Source organism: Parasteatoda tepidariorum, chromosome X1, assembly GCF_043381705.1.
Source record: "Parasteatoda tepidariorum isolate YZ-2023 chromosome X1, CAS_Ptep_4.0, whole genome shotgun sequence".
Taxonomy (NCBI): Eukaryota; Metazoa; Arthropoda; class Arachnida; order Araneae; family Theridiidae; genus Parasteatoda; species Parasteatoda tepidariorum.
Window position 1 is genome coordinate 27,848,672 of NC_092214.1, and position 20,926 is coordinate 27,869,597.

Sequence of the window (20,926 nt, forward strand, 5' to 3'; positions counted from 1 at the left end):
CAATCATCTAAAATATTTTGTTTTATCTACAGCAAGGTCGAACAGCTCTGCATTATGCTGCTTTTTTACCGGATAGAGGAGAAATCTATCAATATCTTTTAGCTTTAGGAGCTGACGAGAGAGCGATGGATGTGGTAAATATTAAATATTTTAAATATAATATATTTACTTACACATAACATATTACACAATTTATTTAAAATGATAAACTATAATACCACTTAGTTTTAATAAGTGTAGTTTCTTGGTGGGGACAATGACACTGAAATCTTAATTTTCACTAAACATCAGCCTAAACAAACAAACAAACAAACAATAATTTGGATTTGATTTTTCTTTCGGCCTATGATTTAGTCGGCAGACTTAACCATATGGCATTAAGCCGAACATTAAGCTGACGGACAGTCTTAACCATCTAATCATAAGTCAGCTAAAATAATGCAGCTAAATGTCTTAAAGCAAAATTAATGAAATTGCGTCTCATTTTAGTCAAGGCGAATTGGGTATATATGACACATTTGCAGAAAAGTAATATATTTAATTACTAATTTGATGTAATTAACTAAATTTCGTACTAAAAGGAATCGACATATTGTTATTAAACAGTAACTACAATAAAGATAAGTTATGCATATGACGCTTCAAACGGTATACCGTCATTAAAATTGGCTGTTATTATACTGTCAAATATAATTGACATAATTAGAATTACAACTTATTTTAGCAGTTAAATTTAGTTTAAAATTCCATAACAATCGTTGTGAAGGTTAATGGAATGATAGTTATAGAGTGATAACCAGGTTCTATAAGAGAAATTGAAATTTCTTTAAACGAAAAAAATATTTTCAGTAACGTTTTCTAATAATTAGTAACGTTTAAACATATGAAAAGGCTATATCTTCTTAAATAGTTTAAAATATGGGTCTTTCTCACGCGCCCGTCGTATTCTCAGAAAAAAACTTGACGACTCAGCAATCCTTGAACTATATTTTGTTAATTCTGAGAGAAATTTCGACAAAACACGCAATTTGAGAAGAAAAGTGAACTTTCAAATATATGACGAAAATGCTTCTTTAACTCAAAACCCCATCGTAGTGCATTTTGGGAAATTGTTAGTTAGAATGACTTAACTAGAATGAAATAAAATAACGTAGTAAATAGACTGTCTTGCATGGTAGTCAAGGAATTGGTCTCGTACCAGGAAGACCCCGGGTTCGAATCTCTCGTTGGGCATGAATGTAATTTATTTCTCTGTTCTATCTGTCCTTCTTGTACTGTAAGGAGGACATTGAAGTGATTATTTGGAAAGTTAGTTACTTTAGTCCTTGGGTGTTGCTTTTCTTTTTTTTTTTTAGCAAAAAATGGAATGACGAAGTTTTTTTAAAAAAATTTGACGAAATTCGTTTCGCTGAAGAAGTGACGATAGTTATTCTATAACTTTTACTAGAAATTCATTTGAAGCATATACTAGGAAACGGTTTTGTCATAAACAAAAAAAGTTTCGTGATATTTGAGTATTCATTTTTTACAGTGCGCCAATCTTCCAATTCTTCCAACTCTTCCGAATTTTCCGGAAGATTTTGTTTTTGAATTGAAAATGATAATAAAACTTTCACTTATTTATTTAATTCTTGGATTAATAAATAGAATTAACGTTTATTTTGATTACCACTACAGATGTATAGAACAATCGCATATATAAATGCGTGATAAAAGTACGTTGGTGTGATTTTGCTGTGGCAAAATATAAAAAAAATATATTTGTCTTTAATTGATTTGTCAATATACATTTTACTACCACTTCGGAAAATTATTTTCGATATAAATTATCTCATTTATAGTTTGAAAGCTATTAATTAGATTTCTATTTTGTTTATAAAAGATAAAAAAATGAAAAAAAATTAGAATTTTTTAATTGCATACATTAGACTAAAAATAATTTATAAGTTTTATGATTTGTATCAGACTACAAGGTATTATTTCTAGAAAGAAATACCTTAAAATGCTTTTTATATTTGAAGTTTTCTTTGTATATTTACACATTATTTGATTCCCCATGGATTATTTTTCTATGGAAAATAGAATATTACAGTATTTTTTTCTACAATCATTAAATACTTAACAAAACTGGGCATTTAATGAACGTTTTAAAAACTATTAAAATTTTACATAAAAAAAGTTTTAAAATATATAATTAGATAAAAAAATTCTATAAATTTAAAGATTGCAGGAAGTTTTAATTTTTTTGATGTTTTAAATTTTTTTGAAATTTCAAATTTTTCAGTCTTTGTTTAATTTTAAAAAAAAATTTAAGTCAGTATTTACATCGTTCAAAATAGTTTATTTTACTTTATTTATTGTTCTGAATGTAAATTTTGAGTTATAAATTTGGTAAGGCTAAAAAGAGGATTTGTTGGCAGATTCATATGTTTTTCATGTTACGCAAATATTTCTTATCTTCCTAAATTCAAATCATTTAAATTTATTTCAGTGTTGCGGAGTCAGAGTCGTAGAAAACTTGCAAATATCTTCAATCCGGTAGTTTATTAGTTCACTTAAGGTCGTGTTAGCAAACAAATTTCTTTCATCGTAGGAAAATTGTTCAGTCAAATATTTATATGAACAAAAATATTGCTCTTAGGAACATTATGACTTGAAAACATTATAACTCACAACAAATTAATTTGCTCTTAATAAATTAATTAACTAAAAAATGAAGTAATTAATTTTATTAACTTATCTAATTTACTTCTCTAAAGACTAAGATCTAATAACTGAGATTAAAATATAAAATGGGTATCTCGTAATGAGCACTCCTAATACACATTCTTAAAATCTTTATCAAAAGAGAAGTAACAAAAGTATACCCATTATGGTCGCAACTTAATGATTAAGCAAGAAAAAAAGCTCTATCGAAATATGAAAAGTACAATGGAGGAAGGTGTATGTAGCAAACATAAAAGCAGGTTTAGTTGGTTAGAACTTGAAGGCGTTTCTAATAATTCTCATTATTCAATCATCTTTCTGTTTCCTCATGCAATTAAACTTGCCTTATTGTTTGATATATATGCCTTCATCTGCTAGGATTTGTCACATTCTGATAGAGTTTCTTATCCATGCTTAAATATAAATTTGTTACTTCAAATGTGTAAGTCCCGCAGTGGACTGATCGTTAAGACGCGTTTCCCAGCAGATCACCGAAGTCAGTATCACTGGTTGCGGTCAGTGTGCGGGTGGGTGACCACTTGGATCAGTCTGCGTAGGGACCGAGGGTGTGCGCTATTGGTCCTCGTTAAACTGTTCTACCGTAAAGTGCTCGACTTCGCGGGCAGGTCGTCGGGCTACCGAAGCGGGGGTGCCATCCCCTCTGCAGAGGATCAAAATTGTGATGGCATGTCTTCGGATCATCCTCAGGGATGTTTCCCAGACCGTCGCCAATAGCCCATTGTGCAGCTCTAGTGCGACGTAAATGAACAAATCAACAAATCAATCAAATGCGTAAACTTCTTTGCTTTACTTTTTGACAGGGTATTGAAAAATTCATATTAATGCCGGTCTTTGTAGAACACCTTACTAAATATACTTTTATTCTAAGTATACATAAGCAAAATGGAGAAATTAACACTTATTAATTGTGTCTATACTTTCCTTGGAGTTGATTAAAATTTTTCAAGTGCATAAATTGGAATAGGAATCAAATATTCTTAATGTCCAGAGTCAGGAGCAACCATTTCAACGACCGCCCCCCCCCCGTCTTTGTTTTTATTGCATGTGAAAGTTAGTTATAATTTTTCTTCTTCCGAACAAAAAAATAATTTGGTTATTTTAACCATCTTTTTGAAGAAACTTTTATTCTCTGCCAAAAACTTGCTTATTAATTAGTAAAAAATAAATTTACATCTAAATACTATGGTGAGAAATAGTTATAAGTTTTCATTAAACGTATGTCCCTTTGGAAATACTTGTAGTTATTATTATTTGTTGCTTGGGGAAAAAAGTTATGATGTTTGTAATTGCCTTAACTAAGGTAACTCTTTTTTAAACGCTCATAAGCATTCTGTTGCTTAATGACTTCACTTCATAAATGATTTTTGCATGGAATATTTTAATTGTCGTTGGTTTTTTCTTAAGTCTGAGCAAAGTGCTCGAAAATTAATTTATTTACAAAACATGAACATGACATTTTGACAAACGAGACATAACATGTTCCGTTAAGATAATAAAGATTTCATAAGTTAAAAATTTTTTGAAAGGAAAATCTTTATTAGTGCAATTTTCTCAAGAAATTCGCAATCAAGAAATAACTGCGTATTATTTACTACGACAGCTGAAACAGTTATTGGGTTTTTGATGTTTATGAAGACAGTGTTATGAAACTCTAAATTAAGAGCGGAGAAAAATTAGTTTGCTTTTCTGTTTTCTTAACTTGTTTTGCCGTAGTTGCATTATGTCTGTTAGTTTAAGATAAGAGAATATATTTGAACGAATAAATATGTTAACAAAAATTTCTATTATTTAGCTTAAATCTCAAAGTCTCGAAATGTTAAAATATTTTCAAATTGCATACAGGGTCTTCTGAAAAAAAAACCTTAATTAGTAGTTATTTTAAAAATCGTTATAAAAATCGAAACAAAAAAAGTAAACACTGAGAGTCATAAATAAATATTTAACTGAGGAAAAAGCAAAATCTCTATCGAAAGCTGACCAATCACAGTAATGAAAAGCAGACTTAAAAAATAAATATAATAAAAACAGGTATGACTGCAGGTTAAAACTCGAACGTGTTTCTGATTATCGTCTTTTAACTTCGTTTTGTTTCATCCAACAAACGAACCTGTCTTGTTGTTTATTACATTCACTCTCTTGTTCTGTAATTTTTAAGATTTCTACAGCATTTCTATTTTGTCCTTAGTTGAATATTAATTTAAGACCCCCAATATGTATACTTTTTTCTCATTTTTTAAGTAATATCTAAAAATACATACTAAAGGTGGTCTTTGCAAAACATCCTGTATAATAAGCTATATTGTATTAATATACTTGATTATTCGATAAAATCAATTGCATATTTCGTTTTAGGTAAGAAAAATAAACTTAATCTCTCATAAATAATTTACTTTTTCGCACTATTGTTAGAAGTGACAAAAATAAAAAAATTTACAATATAATTTTTGCTTAAAATATTCTGCAAATCTTTACACAATGCAGTATTTGTAAAGATTTTTTAAATTCATGTACTGAATAAAATAAAATCAAAGATTTAAATCAAAGTCCTTTTTTTAATTTTCCCTTCCTTTCCTCTACTGTAATTTATCAAATTTCGATAGCGTTTTTTTTAGGTCAAATATTAATTTGTGACCTCCAGTGTATGTACTTTTTTGCTTTCCCTTTTCACTAGAATTCTAATAACACATACTAAAGGTTTATACACATTACGTATATTCATATTACATATTCTGTATATTTATATCCTATAAGAAAAACTTTAAAAATATATGAAAGTAAAGATTTTGGAAAATAGTTGATAACAAAATGTGTATTACAAAGTGAGTATTGGTGCATTATATCGCATTAAAAGTCAGATGTCAGAAATTGATACTGAAGATGCAGAGCAGCAAGGATAAAAATATTACCTAAATATTTGAGTTCGAATTTATAAAGTTTTTTAAAAACATTTTACGAGACTAACTATTATTTTATTCCATTCAATGTATATTTATTAAATATTTTAATTTAGAAACTATGGATATTATTCTGAACAATCAGAATATGAAGAAAGGTTTTATTTTTCATTTCTATAATCACCGAAATTTTCCAAACGGGGGAAATGAACCACTGACGTATGTCAGTGGTTCAATTTCCCCATAACACCAATAATAAATTTTCATGCGTGTTTTTCTTGATAGCTAGAAAAGTATTTGATCAATGTGAGTTAAAATTTCCACTGAAATGGTGTGATGAATGTTCGATAAATTATTGTTTTGGATACTTATAACATAATGGTACAGCCTTCTGCTATTTTTCAGCCTGAGCAATGACCTTTATTGATTGGCCAGAAAAGATTTTTTAACTATTATTTTTAGGTTCTTCTAAATGACTTCAGTTTTTGAACAAACCTAACATTCTTAACGGAAATCTTAGTAATATTTTATATTCGCTTTTGTTCTTTTTACCAATTTTTTTGGTGATACAAAGGTGAAATTTGTTGATAAAATTTTGTAACTACTCGCTAACTTTTATTCAAAATTCATTTGATACAGTTTGTTAAAACTACATTCGTACTCATTTTAAAATAAACAAGTTTGTGACAAAAATCTTTATTCGTTTCTTCGAAAACATTAAGAAACCTTGAAGAGAAGTTCTCGGAATAACGGTAGCTTAGTTGAAGAAAATTTTCCATTTCTTAAGGAGAATTACTTAACTTTATGTATTACTTTAAAACTGCTTTGAAATTTATGTGTCTTTTAACAAATAATACTTATTTGTTTTTCAAAGTTTATTTTATTTATTTATTTCTAAAATTAATTTGAAAAAATCTTTTGTGTTATCATGAATAAAATTAACTCGTGTAATAATGGAAAATTTCTGCACGGCAAAAGAATGGTTTCTCAAAATTGAGCAAAAATGAGTCAAAATAGTTCCAAAACAAATAATAGTGGGATTTGAAAACTCCATATGTTTAAAATTGAAGCTGTCTATGTTAATTTTTGAGAAAAGCGCATTATGAAGTTGAGATGAAGTAGAAATGCATGAAAGACACATTCGTTGGCTGTAGACAGGATTCGAACCAGAAGAGGTTCGTACTAGAATTTTCTAACCACCATAGTCAAGGCAGAGCTAGGAGGAATTATATAGTATCTGTCACAAGAGCGCATCATGAGATTCTGATTTCCAGTTTCAATGCTACAACGATTGCAATTTGGAAAATTGGTCCCGATAACTTAATCAAGAGATTGATAATTTTAATTTCCTTTTTTTACATATATTTCGCTTTTAATTTAAAAACATTTAAGCGAATGGAATGTATGTATTGATGAGTTATTGCGGTGGATACTCAATGCTTCCAAATTCGCCCTGGAATGTGTTGTACCACTATGGCGGTTAGAGCATCCTACCGCAAATCCGAAGGTCCTTGGCTCGAATCCCCTCGGCAGTATCTGTGTCCTACAATTCAGCTTCCATATTCAGTTTGCTGTTCAAATTTTAAATACGTATGGTTTTCGAATTCAACTGTTATTTATTTCGGAGTCAGTTTCTCACAATTTTACTCTTTTGTCCTTTTTTTAATATCATTTTTTGCAGTGTGCTAGCTTGTCTGTTAAAATTTCTATATTTAACTTGGAATTGAGGCTGAAACTTTAATGCTTCTGAGTTGAACCATATTATCGTATTTCTTAACTAGATTGCACGATATTATGCACGTACTTGATTGCACGATATTATAAATCGACTTGAACGGAAACATGATTCTATTTTCCTCCCTATTAAGCTCGCAGAATCAGATTTGCACCGAATTGTGTTTCAACGTTTTCTGAGATAATAAGCAAGGACTGATTTAGGAGAACGAATTAAAGGGGTGTTCTCAGATCCATAAACTTTTGAAAAAGCACTGAAGTTTGATTCTGGGGAAGAACTGAAGCTCCCCTTCGCATCGATGGGTACCTATCTGGGAAATAAAAGTGGTGTTCAATATTGACCACATGTTGTTGTTTATATTGCAACTTGTCAATGCCAGCAAACCTGCTTGAGAAACCAAGTGAATTTAGGGCAGAGGGTGCGTTTTTTGTTTTTCACTGGCACCATCTATGGCCAAGAATATGACTTCAGCCATACACACACACAGGTCACAGACAGTTTTAGAAGGTGGATCCATTCATTCATCTCCAGACCCTAATTTTTACCTGAGCCGGAGAACGATCAATCTCCAATACAGTACCTCCAGAGGTATTGATTTGTTATAGGAACTTGGAGGACTTTGTGACCCATACAGACTTAACGTGAACAGATTTAATACAAAGGGTTTCTTCGGCCGGTGGGATTCGAACTTCCGATCTCACGAAAACGATTGAAACGTCCTACCAACCTGGCTGCCACGGCCACTGACCACATTGTCACCATAATTATGTTTGTCATGAAATAGTGAAGCCTTAAGACCCCCGGACTTACTATGGGTTGTTTTAAAAAAGCTTTAATTTTTTTTAAAAACTTTAACTGATGCCACAGAATTTCAAATTTTCGAGTAAAAACGAAGTACGAGGGAAATGAAACGCGGTGGGTGAAGTACGTATTTGTCTGAATGAACTAGGTTGTGGTAATTATTTCCTTGCTAAATATTTAGATATGATTAAACTCTCAATTTTGTGCTACATGATTGAACCCATCTTATGAGAAATACCCTATCCTACAATAATGAAAGAGACACTTTCAGTTTTTGACTTTTTTTAAATTTCTCAAGAAATAAGTAGATGATTAGTTTGTCACATTAGAGACGTTTAGTTAAACATAGTTAACGTTAAACGTTAACTATGTACGTAAACATAGCTAACGTTAACATATGAACGTAACTATGAACGTAAACATAGCTAACGTTAAACGTTAGTTTTAAACATAGCAAAAAACTTTAAAGTTTTCAGTGGCTTGAGTGGATATGTGCTTGAAACTTCTTAAATTTTTAAGGTATTCAAATCAGACTTAATTCATTAGTTGCTAAATATGACTGCAAAATGATGAAATTTTTTAAAATTTTTTTCACGCATTCGCAGTATTAATAAACTACTATAAATACTCATATCATGAAAAAATTTTAAGGAATTTTTTAAATTTTGAAACATTGATTTTGTTATTAATTTTAAATTGATACAAAAATTTTATCTAGTTTTATTAAATATTTTTAAAGTTATAGTAAATAAAAGTGAGACAAAAAAAACAGTTTTTTTTATAAAAATGTCTATATTGCTATAAATAATTAAGCTAAGTTTACAATATTTTATGCGATTATTGCAAATAACAACCAATGCTACTTCATGGGTTATTGCTTTCGAGGCAGAGTCAAAATTTATATTTTTTATAGATGATTTATTAACTTAAAAATTATTTTATTTTTAATTAAAAATAATATTTTTATTTGTGGAGAAGCGTCTGTCAATTTCATTAAGTAGATTTAAATTAATTTTATTTATATTTCGCAACTATAATTGTGATTAAAAAGCTTTTGTTCCATTAAACCTATGTGTGACTTAATGAAAAATGAGATTAACGTATTTGATATTTAACCGTTTATCAAGAGAATGTTTATTTTATGAAAATCTTGATTTATTGCATTTATATCTTGATATATTGCAGTATTTCTTTAGATATGTATCTTGTAAGACACATTTTATGAAAATATAATTATTATAGTATTGCATAATCTTTTTACCAAATTAGTATTTTGTGAGTCATATTTTATGAAAGTATAATTATTTAGCATTATATTTTTCTTATGAAATTTATAATTAATAAATCATTTTTAAATGAATATGTAATTACTATGGCAATATTATTCTGTCAAATTTATTTCTTGCAAGACATATTTTTGTAAGACAAATTTATTTTTTGTAAGACATATTTTACAAAAAATGCAACTATCATAACTTAATTCACCACATCATTCCTTGTTTATCGTATTTAAATTTTTTAATTTTTAGAAAATAGAGTTTTAATACAGTGTTTTAAAAGAAACATGCTTTAGCGTTAATTGTTTTATCTAAACTATCAAACAAAACTACCTTTAATAAATTATTAAATGCAAGTTTCTTTAATATATTAAAATGAATTCACAAATAAGAGTATCAACTTGCCACTTAGAAATTAATTATATTACTAAATTGATTAGGATTATATTACTAATAATTAATTAAGTATCCTCGTTTAATTCTGAACTTTCTAATTAAGCTTTATAAAATTCGATTAGTATGCATTAAATAAAGTTTAAACTGCTGAAAATCTAGAACGTACAAACTTAATATTGAGGGAGTAATTATTAAGAAAAAAGTACTTAAACAGAATTTATGCTAAAATTTCAATACTTAATTCCGTTGGGATTTAATTTATTTCACGCAAAATTTTATTTTCAAAATGTTTTAAAATATCACATAAACTTACTTGTACATAATCAGAAAAAAATATTTTTTCTCCTTAAGACATCAAATAACAATTTTAATGTGACGGAAAATATTTTAATTTTCAAAAATTGTTTTACACAGAAAAAAAGAATGGTCAAAACTACCAGAATATGGTAAAATTTGATTCTGGCTCTAAGGGAACACTAAAAAGTTCGGTAATTTTTAAAGAAGCGCTTTGGTAATGATTTAGGTAAAAACAGCAATAAAATTTGGTTTTATAATATGTGATGAAATTTGGTAAAATTTGTAATTTTTTCATGATTCCAAAGAGCATCGCATAAAAACCATTTACTCTTGGTTCAATTTACTTTTCAGTTTTCTATTTTTTCTAAATGCGTAATAAGAAGAACTGTAATTTTGAAAACCAGGATTTTCGGTAAACCTTTAACATGTGAAAGGGAAAATTATCAAATGAATGGTTTAAATATCGCATAATATGGTTTTATTATCCAAAATTATGTTTTTATTTTACCAGAAGTGTGATTGCTATACAGTATGGTAATTATATAAAGCTTTTATTCTTCACAAAAAATATATAATTTCAGCATTTGAAATAAGAAAAAAAATTGAATTGCATTATTTCAGACCAATGTAATAATCCAAAGAATTAGTAATAGCCAGATGGGCTTAGTCACAGAAAGGTAGGCATTTTAAAATATTTTCTAAATTTTTATTTATAATATTTTACATTTTTAAAAAAGATAATTTTTAGTCAACCGGTGATAAAACGTGGAATGAGGAATCAAAACTCGAGTTTTAAAAGCTTATTATGAGGTAGTAGATGAAAAGCATGAACTAAAAAGAATTAATTATAATTATTTAAAAATATTTGATTCCTAGTGTGTTTTTTATCCTAAAAGGGATTCATTAAAAACTCGAAAACTTTATAAACTAAAAATACACTGCCGGTGGTATAGTTTTTTTTTGTTTAATCATAATTAACTTTCTCTAATATTCTTTCGGTCTAATGTACATTTAAATGATTTTTAAACTCGTAGGTTTCAATTCTTATCTCACTGTTTTCGAATCATTAATGATGATAGCAATATTTTGCCATGAAATTTCACGATAGGTTTATTGATATTGCTTTACATTCTAGCTTTCGTGAATTAAAATTTGCTTTGCCATGGAATTTTAGCCATGGATTTATTTTATCCCAAATGAAGAGTAAAGAAACCTCCAGTAAAAAAAAAAAAAGAATTTTGGTTGTCATATGGTTAGTTTAGACACTGTGGAGTGCCCCGCTGTCATTCGTAGTCTTCTTTTAAATCCTTCGCTATCATTTTATTTTATACTTTATTACCGTCGTTGAACAACCGACCCAATTTTAGGTTTACGACTACTAATGTTCAACTCAGAAGCCTTGTAATTTTGAATCAATCTAGAAGACAAGGAAACTCCTGAATCAGTGCTCCCAGAGGTATGATTTGTTATGGGAGCATGGAGGACTTTGTGACTCGACAGATTTAACGTGCATCAATCACCTTTTACTGAACGAGGATTCATCGATCTGTGGGGATCGAACCCACGATCTCTTGGACATGGGTCCAGTGCCGTACCAACCAGGCTATCCCGGCCCACTTCGCTATCATTTGTGGAAAATAACAAGTCAAGTACAGTTTGAAAATCTTAATAACTTTTAGTCTTATAACTGGATAATCCAGGTTTCAGAAATGTTGATGATTTATTTTCAATTGTCCATTATTCTATTCTAGGGTAATATAAACAAGTAATCATATATTCTTTAAAACTATTAGTAGTCAAAAATCTTTAAAACTATGGATTTTTAAAACTATGGAACTGCATCAGAATAAAAATTAATCTTCAATTCAATATGCATAAAAATTTTTAAACAAGAATTCTGAAAATGTCTCTTAGATTGTAGCCGCAAGGTCAAGCCCGTCAGGACAGATCAGTTCATCAAGAAATCAAAAATGCTAGTGTGACATATTTACCTTAGAATAGTTTTCGCCAAGGAAAGTTAAGGAATCTATTAATTGTTTTGATTTGCTGCCAAGGCTCTTTTTCTCAGCATCACGCTTTCAAATGAGTTGGCGTAGAAAAAAAAAATGCGAGAAATAACAACTAGTTTTAATAAAATCAAAGCATCTATCTACCATGCAGCGGTTTTCGTATTCTATGCTAATGTGTAAGGCAGATGTAGAGGGAATCTCAAAAAGAGGATTTCATTCATCACTTAATTCACGTTTGTGGTATAAAAAGATTACCGATTATATTAGTGATTTTCATTTATTAAGAAATGACTAAATAAGTTGATAATTTAGTTTTTAAATATTGGAAAATATGTTATGCAGATTTTTGCATGACAATAATCGTATAGTTTGAATGTATTTTAAATCGGAGTCAAAGTCAGACTACAGAAATTTCATGTTTAAGGAGAACAATGAACTCTTAGAATGAAATTTGGCGAAAGGCACATTCCGAAGCCTTAGTCGGAATTCTTATGCCAAATGTGAAATAGGCGATAACAGAAAGGTTTGGGGACAAGGCTAAGAATTATTATGTTTTATTTGTCAATAAAAACTTAAATTTTAAGCTAAGTCGTTCTCCGCTTTAAATAAACCGCGAACGGTTTAGTCATTGAATCACAGAATACTTGTATTTTCTTTATATTTTAATAATTAAAATAGTTTTTTCACGTCACTTACTAAGATTTTTTTTCTACCAGCAAAATAGACTAATTAATACTTTTATGCGATCAAAAACTAAACTTTAAAAAAAAAAAAAACTCAAGATTTTTTATTGCATGAGAAAATGGGTGGCTGTCACAGGACACCCTATATATTTAAAATTATATCATAAAAATAAGTTTTTGTAAGTGTAACATCGTAAGGCTACTAATAAAAGTTATAAAAATCTTTAATTAATCAATATGTTTGAAAATTTCCATAAATGCACATTATTATCATTGCTTCTATTCCATGCAGAGTTTTCTAAATAAAATATTTTTCTTTTAAAAAATGGTAATAAATTGAGCAATTGTTCTTAAAAAATAATCAGTGCGTATCGTTTAATTAAGGGAAATTTAAAATGCAATGTAAAATCCTAAGTGATTACAATGATAATATAAATGATGTTAAATTAGTAAGAATTGACGAAATACACTGTTAGACATTTCTAGAAAAAAAATGGTTAAAGAAATTTATTTAATTGTTATTTTACTATATTCAATCAAAACAGTCAAATAACCATAAATAAGATGGTATTCAAACTGTTAATTGTGAGAAAAAACCGTTTATTAACTGCTTTCACCGATTACGGTGAACCGACCAGAATTTTATCGCACCAACCAACTAGGCCCAACAAATGAAGCCATTTAGTGTCTCGCTGGTGTGCACATATTATAGTTAAGAGGGCTAATCTGTTAATGTCATGGCCGGCAGAACGGGGGTACGAACCCCAACGATGACACCACAAAATATTCCTCCATTCCCTTCAACACACGAAGAGTTTCAACTGTTTTGCACTCCCCAATTTGCGACCTTTGACTATTAGAATACGAAACTCATTCACGCATAGATAACAGCACCATGAAGCTTCTTAAAAAAGGATCTAGTATTTCCCTCTTACGATAGATGAAATAACTATATAAACTGATAAAGCTACATTCCATGGCTCATTTGATAAAACACAACTCAACTACAACTTAACTTCAATGCCCATTACCTAGCGAAGAGTCGAGATTTAATGTCCAGTTAAATTTCTCTTTTACGGTTTTGAAATCATGCTTGCTGTAAATAGTGAAAAAACCATGTATTTCTGTATTCAAGTTTTTTTAAACCATATTAGTTGTAAACGATTTCTAAGCCGTTAAGATAAAAGCTGTTCTTTACCTCAAATTAATGGCTAATTGGATGGACAGACTGTCGCTTGTCATTTTACCGTAATTTTAGAATGGAAACTTTAACAGCGTAATCTAACCAAGCGACTACGAAAAAATGCTGTTCTGAGAGGACGAAGTCATTTTAATTACTGGTTTTTAATACAGATCGATCAGCATTTTTTCATGTTTTAGAGGAAAATGTTTCTTAAAAATGTTTTTAGGGCTTTTTTTGGAAAATGTTCTTGAAAAGGCATATCGCAAAATTAAATAGAAAAATGCTTTTTTGAACCACTTTTCATTTGAACATTTAGCAATATCACTGTCTCAACGCATTTTATTATAAAATTCAAATTAGGTATACTATTCGGAAATAATAAGGCAAAAGAAAAGAACATTTGCAAATAAAACTTAATAATATTAATATTTGTCCTCAGCATAGAAAGAAAAATTAATTTAATATGATTAATAAACTGAGGAATTTACTTGTACTTTAGCAGTTTTCATAAAATAACCGGTAGAATAGTGCTATGCACAGATTTTTAATTAAAATATATTTCCATTTTATTCTTATTTTTCCTATTTCTTATAATAATTTTTTTCTACCTATAATAAATAATCATTTTAATATATCTGTACTACAATGGATAAGTTAAAGAATAAAAAAAAAGATTTTTTCCATCATGGTGTCATTTTTAATAGAAATATTTTAAAAGATCAACAAAATTGTGATTAGATTTTTCATTTTACACGCTTACAATTAATTCATGATTAAAGCTTTTCTGTAGTATTTTGTGCAATTCTTTGACTTAGTACGTTTCTCTCGGACGCATTTAACAATCATAGTTTCTCATTATCATTTATATAACTTCTTTTATAGAATTTCTTTTATATAACTTTTGCATAACTTTTTTATGATACAAAAGGGCGATTTCTGCACGCATGCCCTTAAAAATATTCATGAAAATTATAATTAAAATTTTCCGGAAAAAAAATTCAAAATACTCCTGATATTTGTCATTCAAGAGGTCAAATGAGAAATAAAATTAAAAAAATATGAAACAAAAATATCTTTCAATGGTAGACGAAAGTGGTGCTTGAAAGATGGCTTTGTAGTTTCATAAAAATATCCTCATACACTCATACTAAAAAAGAATAGTTTTCATTATTTTTTCTGACACATCACCAAACAAACAATAATGCCTAATATACTAAACAGATTCCAATGTCGTTAGTTTAATTCAGGGGAAGAATGCGTTTACAAATGTGTTATTTCTGATGGCACTACTATTACTATTCCATTTTTGATGGCACTGCTAACCTCTATTTTATTTCTGATAGTCTACTCTTCCTTTTTGGCAAGCTTTACAGTGTTTTGCCATGCTATCAAGAAAGGATTTAGTTTATTTGATGGTTTATTAACTAACTGACTTGCATTGAAGATTTTTGTAAATGTTTGATTTTGTATTTTTGCAAATGAAAATGCCAGTAAGCAATTTAATGTTTTTTTGAGGTTACCATCCATTAAGGCTACTTAGGACTTTTTTCAGTTCAAGATATCTGCCAAATTCAATAGCATGCATTTTAGAAATTAAATAATTTCTGTTCTTAGGTCTGCAGTTTCACTTTATGTTTACATGTTAAAAATTTACATGTTATTCATGTTATGCCTTCGATTTCGTAAATCTTAAGTCAGAAGTAAGATGTCAATATTTGTTTTATTTTAGTTGGTAAAGGAGGGACATTAGGTTAAAATGAAAGTCTAGTGTGCAAAAGAAAAGACGGACCACGGATTTTAAAAAAGTCGTATTTTTAAAATTCATTTTCGGAGGAACTATTCTGCCGATTTCCCTCAAGATTTTCATTTTGCTACGTACAATTAATTACATTTCTTAAAATGAGGTTAAAAATTGCGTACCTTCAATTCAAATTTATTTCGACAATTATTAAATAAAATTGTAAAAAAGTAATAAATATTTACTAAAAATTATTCCTTGTATGGAATTACCTTTGGATAAATAAATTTCATAATTGGTTGCAAAAGTTTTTTAATTCGCTTAAAAAATTCTAGCGATATGGTGAAATACGCGAAAAGCAAAATTAACATTAAGGAGTACAAACTATGGACCACTCTCCGGATCAAACTATTGAGACCATATTTCCCAGATGACGGCTATCCTCTATAGTTTGGGGGTCAGTAACCCGAATTCGTCGAAAAAGAGGTATTCTTATTTAGAAAAAGTTCATTTTCGTGTCTGATTTCATAATTTAAATATTGTCGGTAATAACTAATTGTAATATTTGAAGTTATTAATTAATTAGCTCTTTGAGTCATTAAGACCGAGTTCTAGAACGTAAAGATCCGATCATTGGATAAAAAGTAATTCACGGTGGTCCTTTATTTCTTTTGTGCCCTGTACATCTACAACTCAAAACATTTATTAGTAAAAATGAAAGCTTAAAAAGCATAATTTTTAATATTTTATGTCTGGAATTTTATACGTTAAGTCAACATAACAAGCAAATACGTCATGATACTTATCTTTCGAATTTATGAGATCACAATAGTTTAAGTGGGTATTTAAATTGCTAGGAAATAAAAAATAAAGTATTTTATAGATAACAATAGGATAATAATTATGGGATTGACAAAAGTAATCCTATAATTTGCAATAAACAAAGAGTTTTCTAGAATAAGAGATTTGGTAGGTCAAATTAAGAAAAGGTGCTTATAATACAAATTTAGTTTGTTGAAAAAGATTTGAAATTTCTGATAAATTATGTTAACTAGATTACAGCATAAAAAAATCAATAATATTTTTTTTACATTTCCCAGAAATTGAAAACAATTCATTCTTTAAGGGTCCTTTATTCAAGTGCCTCTCTGGTCCCCCACACTCCAAGTTTAAATTTGGAGGTAACAAAAGCCAATTTTGTGGAAAGAAATATTGGTGGCCATTGTTACCTTGTATAGAAAACAACAATGAACTTAAAAACGGAGGAAAAATCAAAATAGAAGAATAATCAATAAGTAAACCAACCATAAAAGACTGATATCTTGCTTAAAAAATATTTTTTTTAGGTAGATTTAGAAAAACAAGTTTTTCAATTTAAAATATTAAATGCATAAATTTATGTTAAAGTTATCTGAAATAAAAGTAAATGGTTATAAACTTACTTTTAAACATACAATGTATAAAAACGTGTGGTTGTATAACAACACATGGATTATGAATTTTCATTCAAACATAAAGTATTTTGATAAAATAAACGTTGAAAGTTTGGCAATCAAAAGTTGTTTAAGTCACCCAGGATGAAGGAGCCGCATATTCTGGAATTCAATACGTCTCTAAATTTGTGACCAATTCCTTATTTTTTTGAATATAATACAATTCGGAGACAAACTTTGTTTCCGAAAATCATGTTTTATTTGGTTTTTAAATTATAAGTCATTTTGTGATACTTCTATTGTACTAAATTTAAAAAAATAAATAAATGTGGTTTTATAAAAGCTTGCTGAATTATTTCTATGACTTAATTTTAATTTTATGAGAAATTTAAAGAAAGAAGAACTTAATTTGGACAAGTTGAAATAAATTTCACGATAGAATCTGATTATATTAAAATTAATGAAAGATAATCTTATTACTGTTTATCCATCTTAATACGAGTTAGATATTATTCACTGATTATTATTAAATCAGTGGTTATTCAACCACTGATTTAATATAATTTTGTTGAATTGTTTTTATAACTTAATTTCGTGTTTGTGAAGACTTTAAGCAATGGAGACCTGTTATTTGGTCAGATTGAAACAAATTTCATAATATAGTCGGGTAATAAAAAGGAGTAAAATTAACATGCAATAATCCCTTGTTTGTTTTTTTTAATCTGAATACAATTAAATGTATCTAGCTTTCTGTTCGGAAAAAATGTGACACATAGAATATAAATTGCGTGTTTCACTTTTCATTTCCATGCTACTGCGGAAAATTCGGAGAAGAATTTCCGCAAGTTTGCATTTCTAGATTAAGTTTTTGTAATGAAACACTGATATAATTAAATGTATTTAAAAATCTTTAATTGTGTGACAAAATAAGTAAGTATGTAAATATCTACGCTTTTATCACCAAAAAGTATACAATTTAATTCTATTTCTTTTAAAATACTTTAAGTAAAAAAGAACGAAGTTAAAACTAATTATTTAATTAATTTTGCCACCCCATATCCAGTCAGTGATTTAATAAAATTTCGCTAGACTTCATTTTATTTTTATGAACGCTTTAAAGAATGAAGACCGTAATTCGGTCAGATTGAAATAAATTTCAGAATAGAGTTGGATTACGAAGCGGAATAAAATTAACGAGGACCAGATGTAATTAAGTCTCGAAACTTCCGGTTAATACAAAAGAATACCGAGCAAATAAGAAAGCCATTATTATTCTTAAAAATTTAAACTTGAATACTTTCTTCTCATTAGTTGTTTGCTAAATTATTTTTCATTTTTGTAGCATGATTTCTTTTAAGAATTTCATTTAGAATATAAACTTTGATATTTAATTCTTTGTTTAATAGAGGCAAGTAATACTAATTGCATTAACATTCAAATATGTATAAATAATGGAAAAATATAAATAATGAAAATATATACAATTTTTTTCCCTATTATTTCCTAATAAAAGATTAAAAAAAAGGAAAGTGTCTTGCAAATCCTATAATAATTTATTTAAAAATATATTTCTCGCCTAACCATTTATTTCCTTTTTTTTAAAACGTTTTGTTTCTTTTTTTATTAAAATTTATTTACTCTTTCTTCCTTTCTTCATTGTTTTTTTCCTTTTATTTACTGCTTTTTTCTTCTCTTTATTTTCTTATCCCCTTCATAAAGTGTTACTCTCGATAATAATTTTACTTTATTATTTCTATTTTTCTTCAATGGTTCTGAATTTTTATCCCTACTACTGTTAGAAAATTTGCCACAATTAACTAATTTTTTTCACAATTTCATCCCATACTTTTATTTCGTTTTTTACTTATTGTTTACTTTATTACCTAATATCCTTATATTTTAAATAATTATTTTTTAAACAAAAATGAATATAATTATTTTTAATAATTATGTTTATTATTTTTAATATAACTATTTTCAAAGAATTAGTATTTTTTGCAATCTTCATTTTTCTCGTAAATAGTGGCATAAAAAGAGTAAAGCACTGACGCAACAGCTATTTGTCGTTTGAGCTGGTTATGGAAAGTAAGGTATCAGTTTCAAATTAAAACGTAGAGGCGTTTTAAATGTACATCGATCAAAAATAAATATGTTTCCGCTCTGGTTTTAAATTATGCATGCTTAGAACATTTGAGAGTTTATCCATAGATTTATTCTAATACGTTAGCATAATTGATTAATTTACAAATTTAGATTTTTGAGTCAGTTTTAATGATTGACAGTACGTAGAGCTTAACAAATTCAGCTATACTTTACAAATGTAATTTTTTTGTTTATCATTTGTTTTTATTTATTTATCGCTTACAACTAAATTAAATGTGACTTTAAGCTATATGCTAGATGCTAAAAGATAAAGAGAGAGAAATAAGGCAGAAAATATATTAAGGGAGCTTGGGGGTCGTGGATCCCGTTCTGTTTTAAGAAATAGACAACAAAATTATTTAAGGACTGAGTCTGAAGAAGCACAGTTAAAAGATGTAAATATTTTCTTAACATGAAGTTATGGAAGCTATATTTCTTTTACATTTAAACTTCAAATAAGACATAAAACATGATCCAAATATATTCAAAAATCATTAACGACTCGTAAATTGTTCACACTAAAGAATTTTTTAAAATTTTTCCCTAAGAGTTCGTTTCTCAGTAAAAACACACATATATAATTTTTTTATCATTAACATAGCAAAAAGCCAAATAAGTTATAGGAAAAAAAAGGTTATAAGAAAAATATTGAAAACAAATGCTTACTTTTGAATTAAACTGAATTTAAGCTTGAATAAATTTCTTTTTCTTTGGGAAAAGCTGCCGAAACTCGTAGACCTCCTCTTAACTACAGCAACACTTGCAAATACAATTATGACAAATGCTATACAAACATTTTCCATTTCAGTATGGCAGGCAACCAAGTTATTATCTTGATGGACAAAATGAAAGCACCTTGCGGCAATTAAGAGACGGATCTTCATTAAATGGCATTAGGAAAATCAAGCCAAGATATTATGGACAAGTTTCTACTGGTCAAACTTTTCCAAATGCTAACAGTAAGTTTTAAACTAATTAACACTCTAATCCAAATGTAATATTAAAGACTACACTTGATTCATATTGATAAAATATAAATTGCTTTACATATAGGGGAGAGTCAGGTAGCCGCTCCCACTTAAGGAGTATTGCTTATATTTCAGTATAATATTGAGTAATAATCAATATTTTTGTATGTTTATATTGTTTTATCATCTAATTAAATAATGCAAAATAATAAACCAAAAAAGAACAGTTTAACATAAAAAAATAGAAATTTAAAAAAACATGTTTTTCAGCTCTTTAGAAAATGTGTCGGGTAGCCCCACCGAGTTACAAAAATTATGTTTTTTGACTGTTTTTTTCAGATATAAATGAAAGTGACCAAAGTATTGACAACAGATAAATCTTATTTATCATTTTTATCACAAAATTATTTTTTTAATTACATATTTATATTTATATAACATGATAAACTATTGTTTACCATGTTACCAGCTGCATGAATACTTGAAACTTTGAAAATAATATTTTTTTTAATATAACAATTAATGTCCGATGGCCCATCGACTTGAAAAAATATTCTATACATATGAAATTGACAGTGGGCCGGGGTACCCGACACTCCCCTATATATATATAAATTTCAACGAAAGAAAAAAAACTGTAAAG

At 28.2% G+C, this 20,926-nt stretch overlaps 1 protein-coding gene across 1 annotated transcript in view; it reads left to right on the plus strand.

Annotated features, from left to right (window-relative positions):
- LOC107446646 (uncharacterized) overlaps positions 1–20,926 on the plus strand; it is a 210,058-nt gene that overhangs the window by 108,441 nt on the left and 80,691 nt on the right. Inside the window, exons 4-5 of the mRNA XM_016061338.3 lie at positions 33–134; positions 20,124–20,274. Coding sequence (XP_015916824.2) covers positions 33–134; positions 20,124–20,274 — 253 coding nt within the window. The remainder of the gene's footprint in view (positions 1–32; positions 135–20,123; positions 20,275–20,926) is intronic.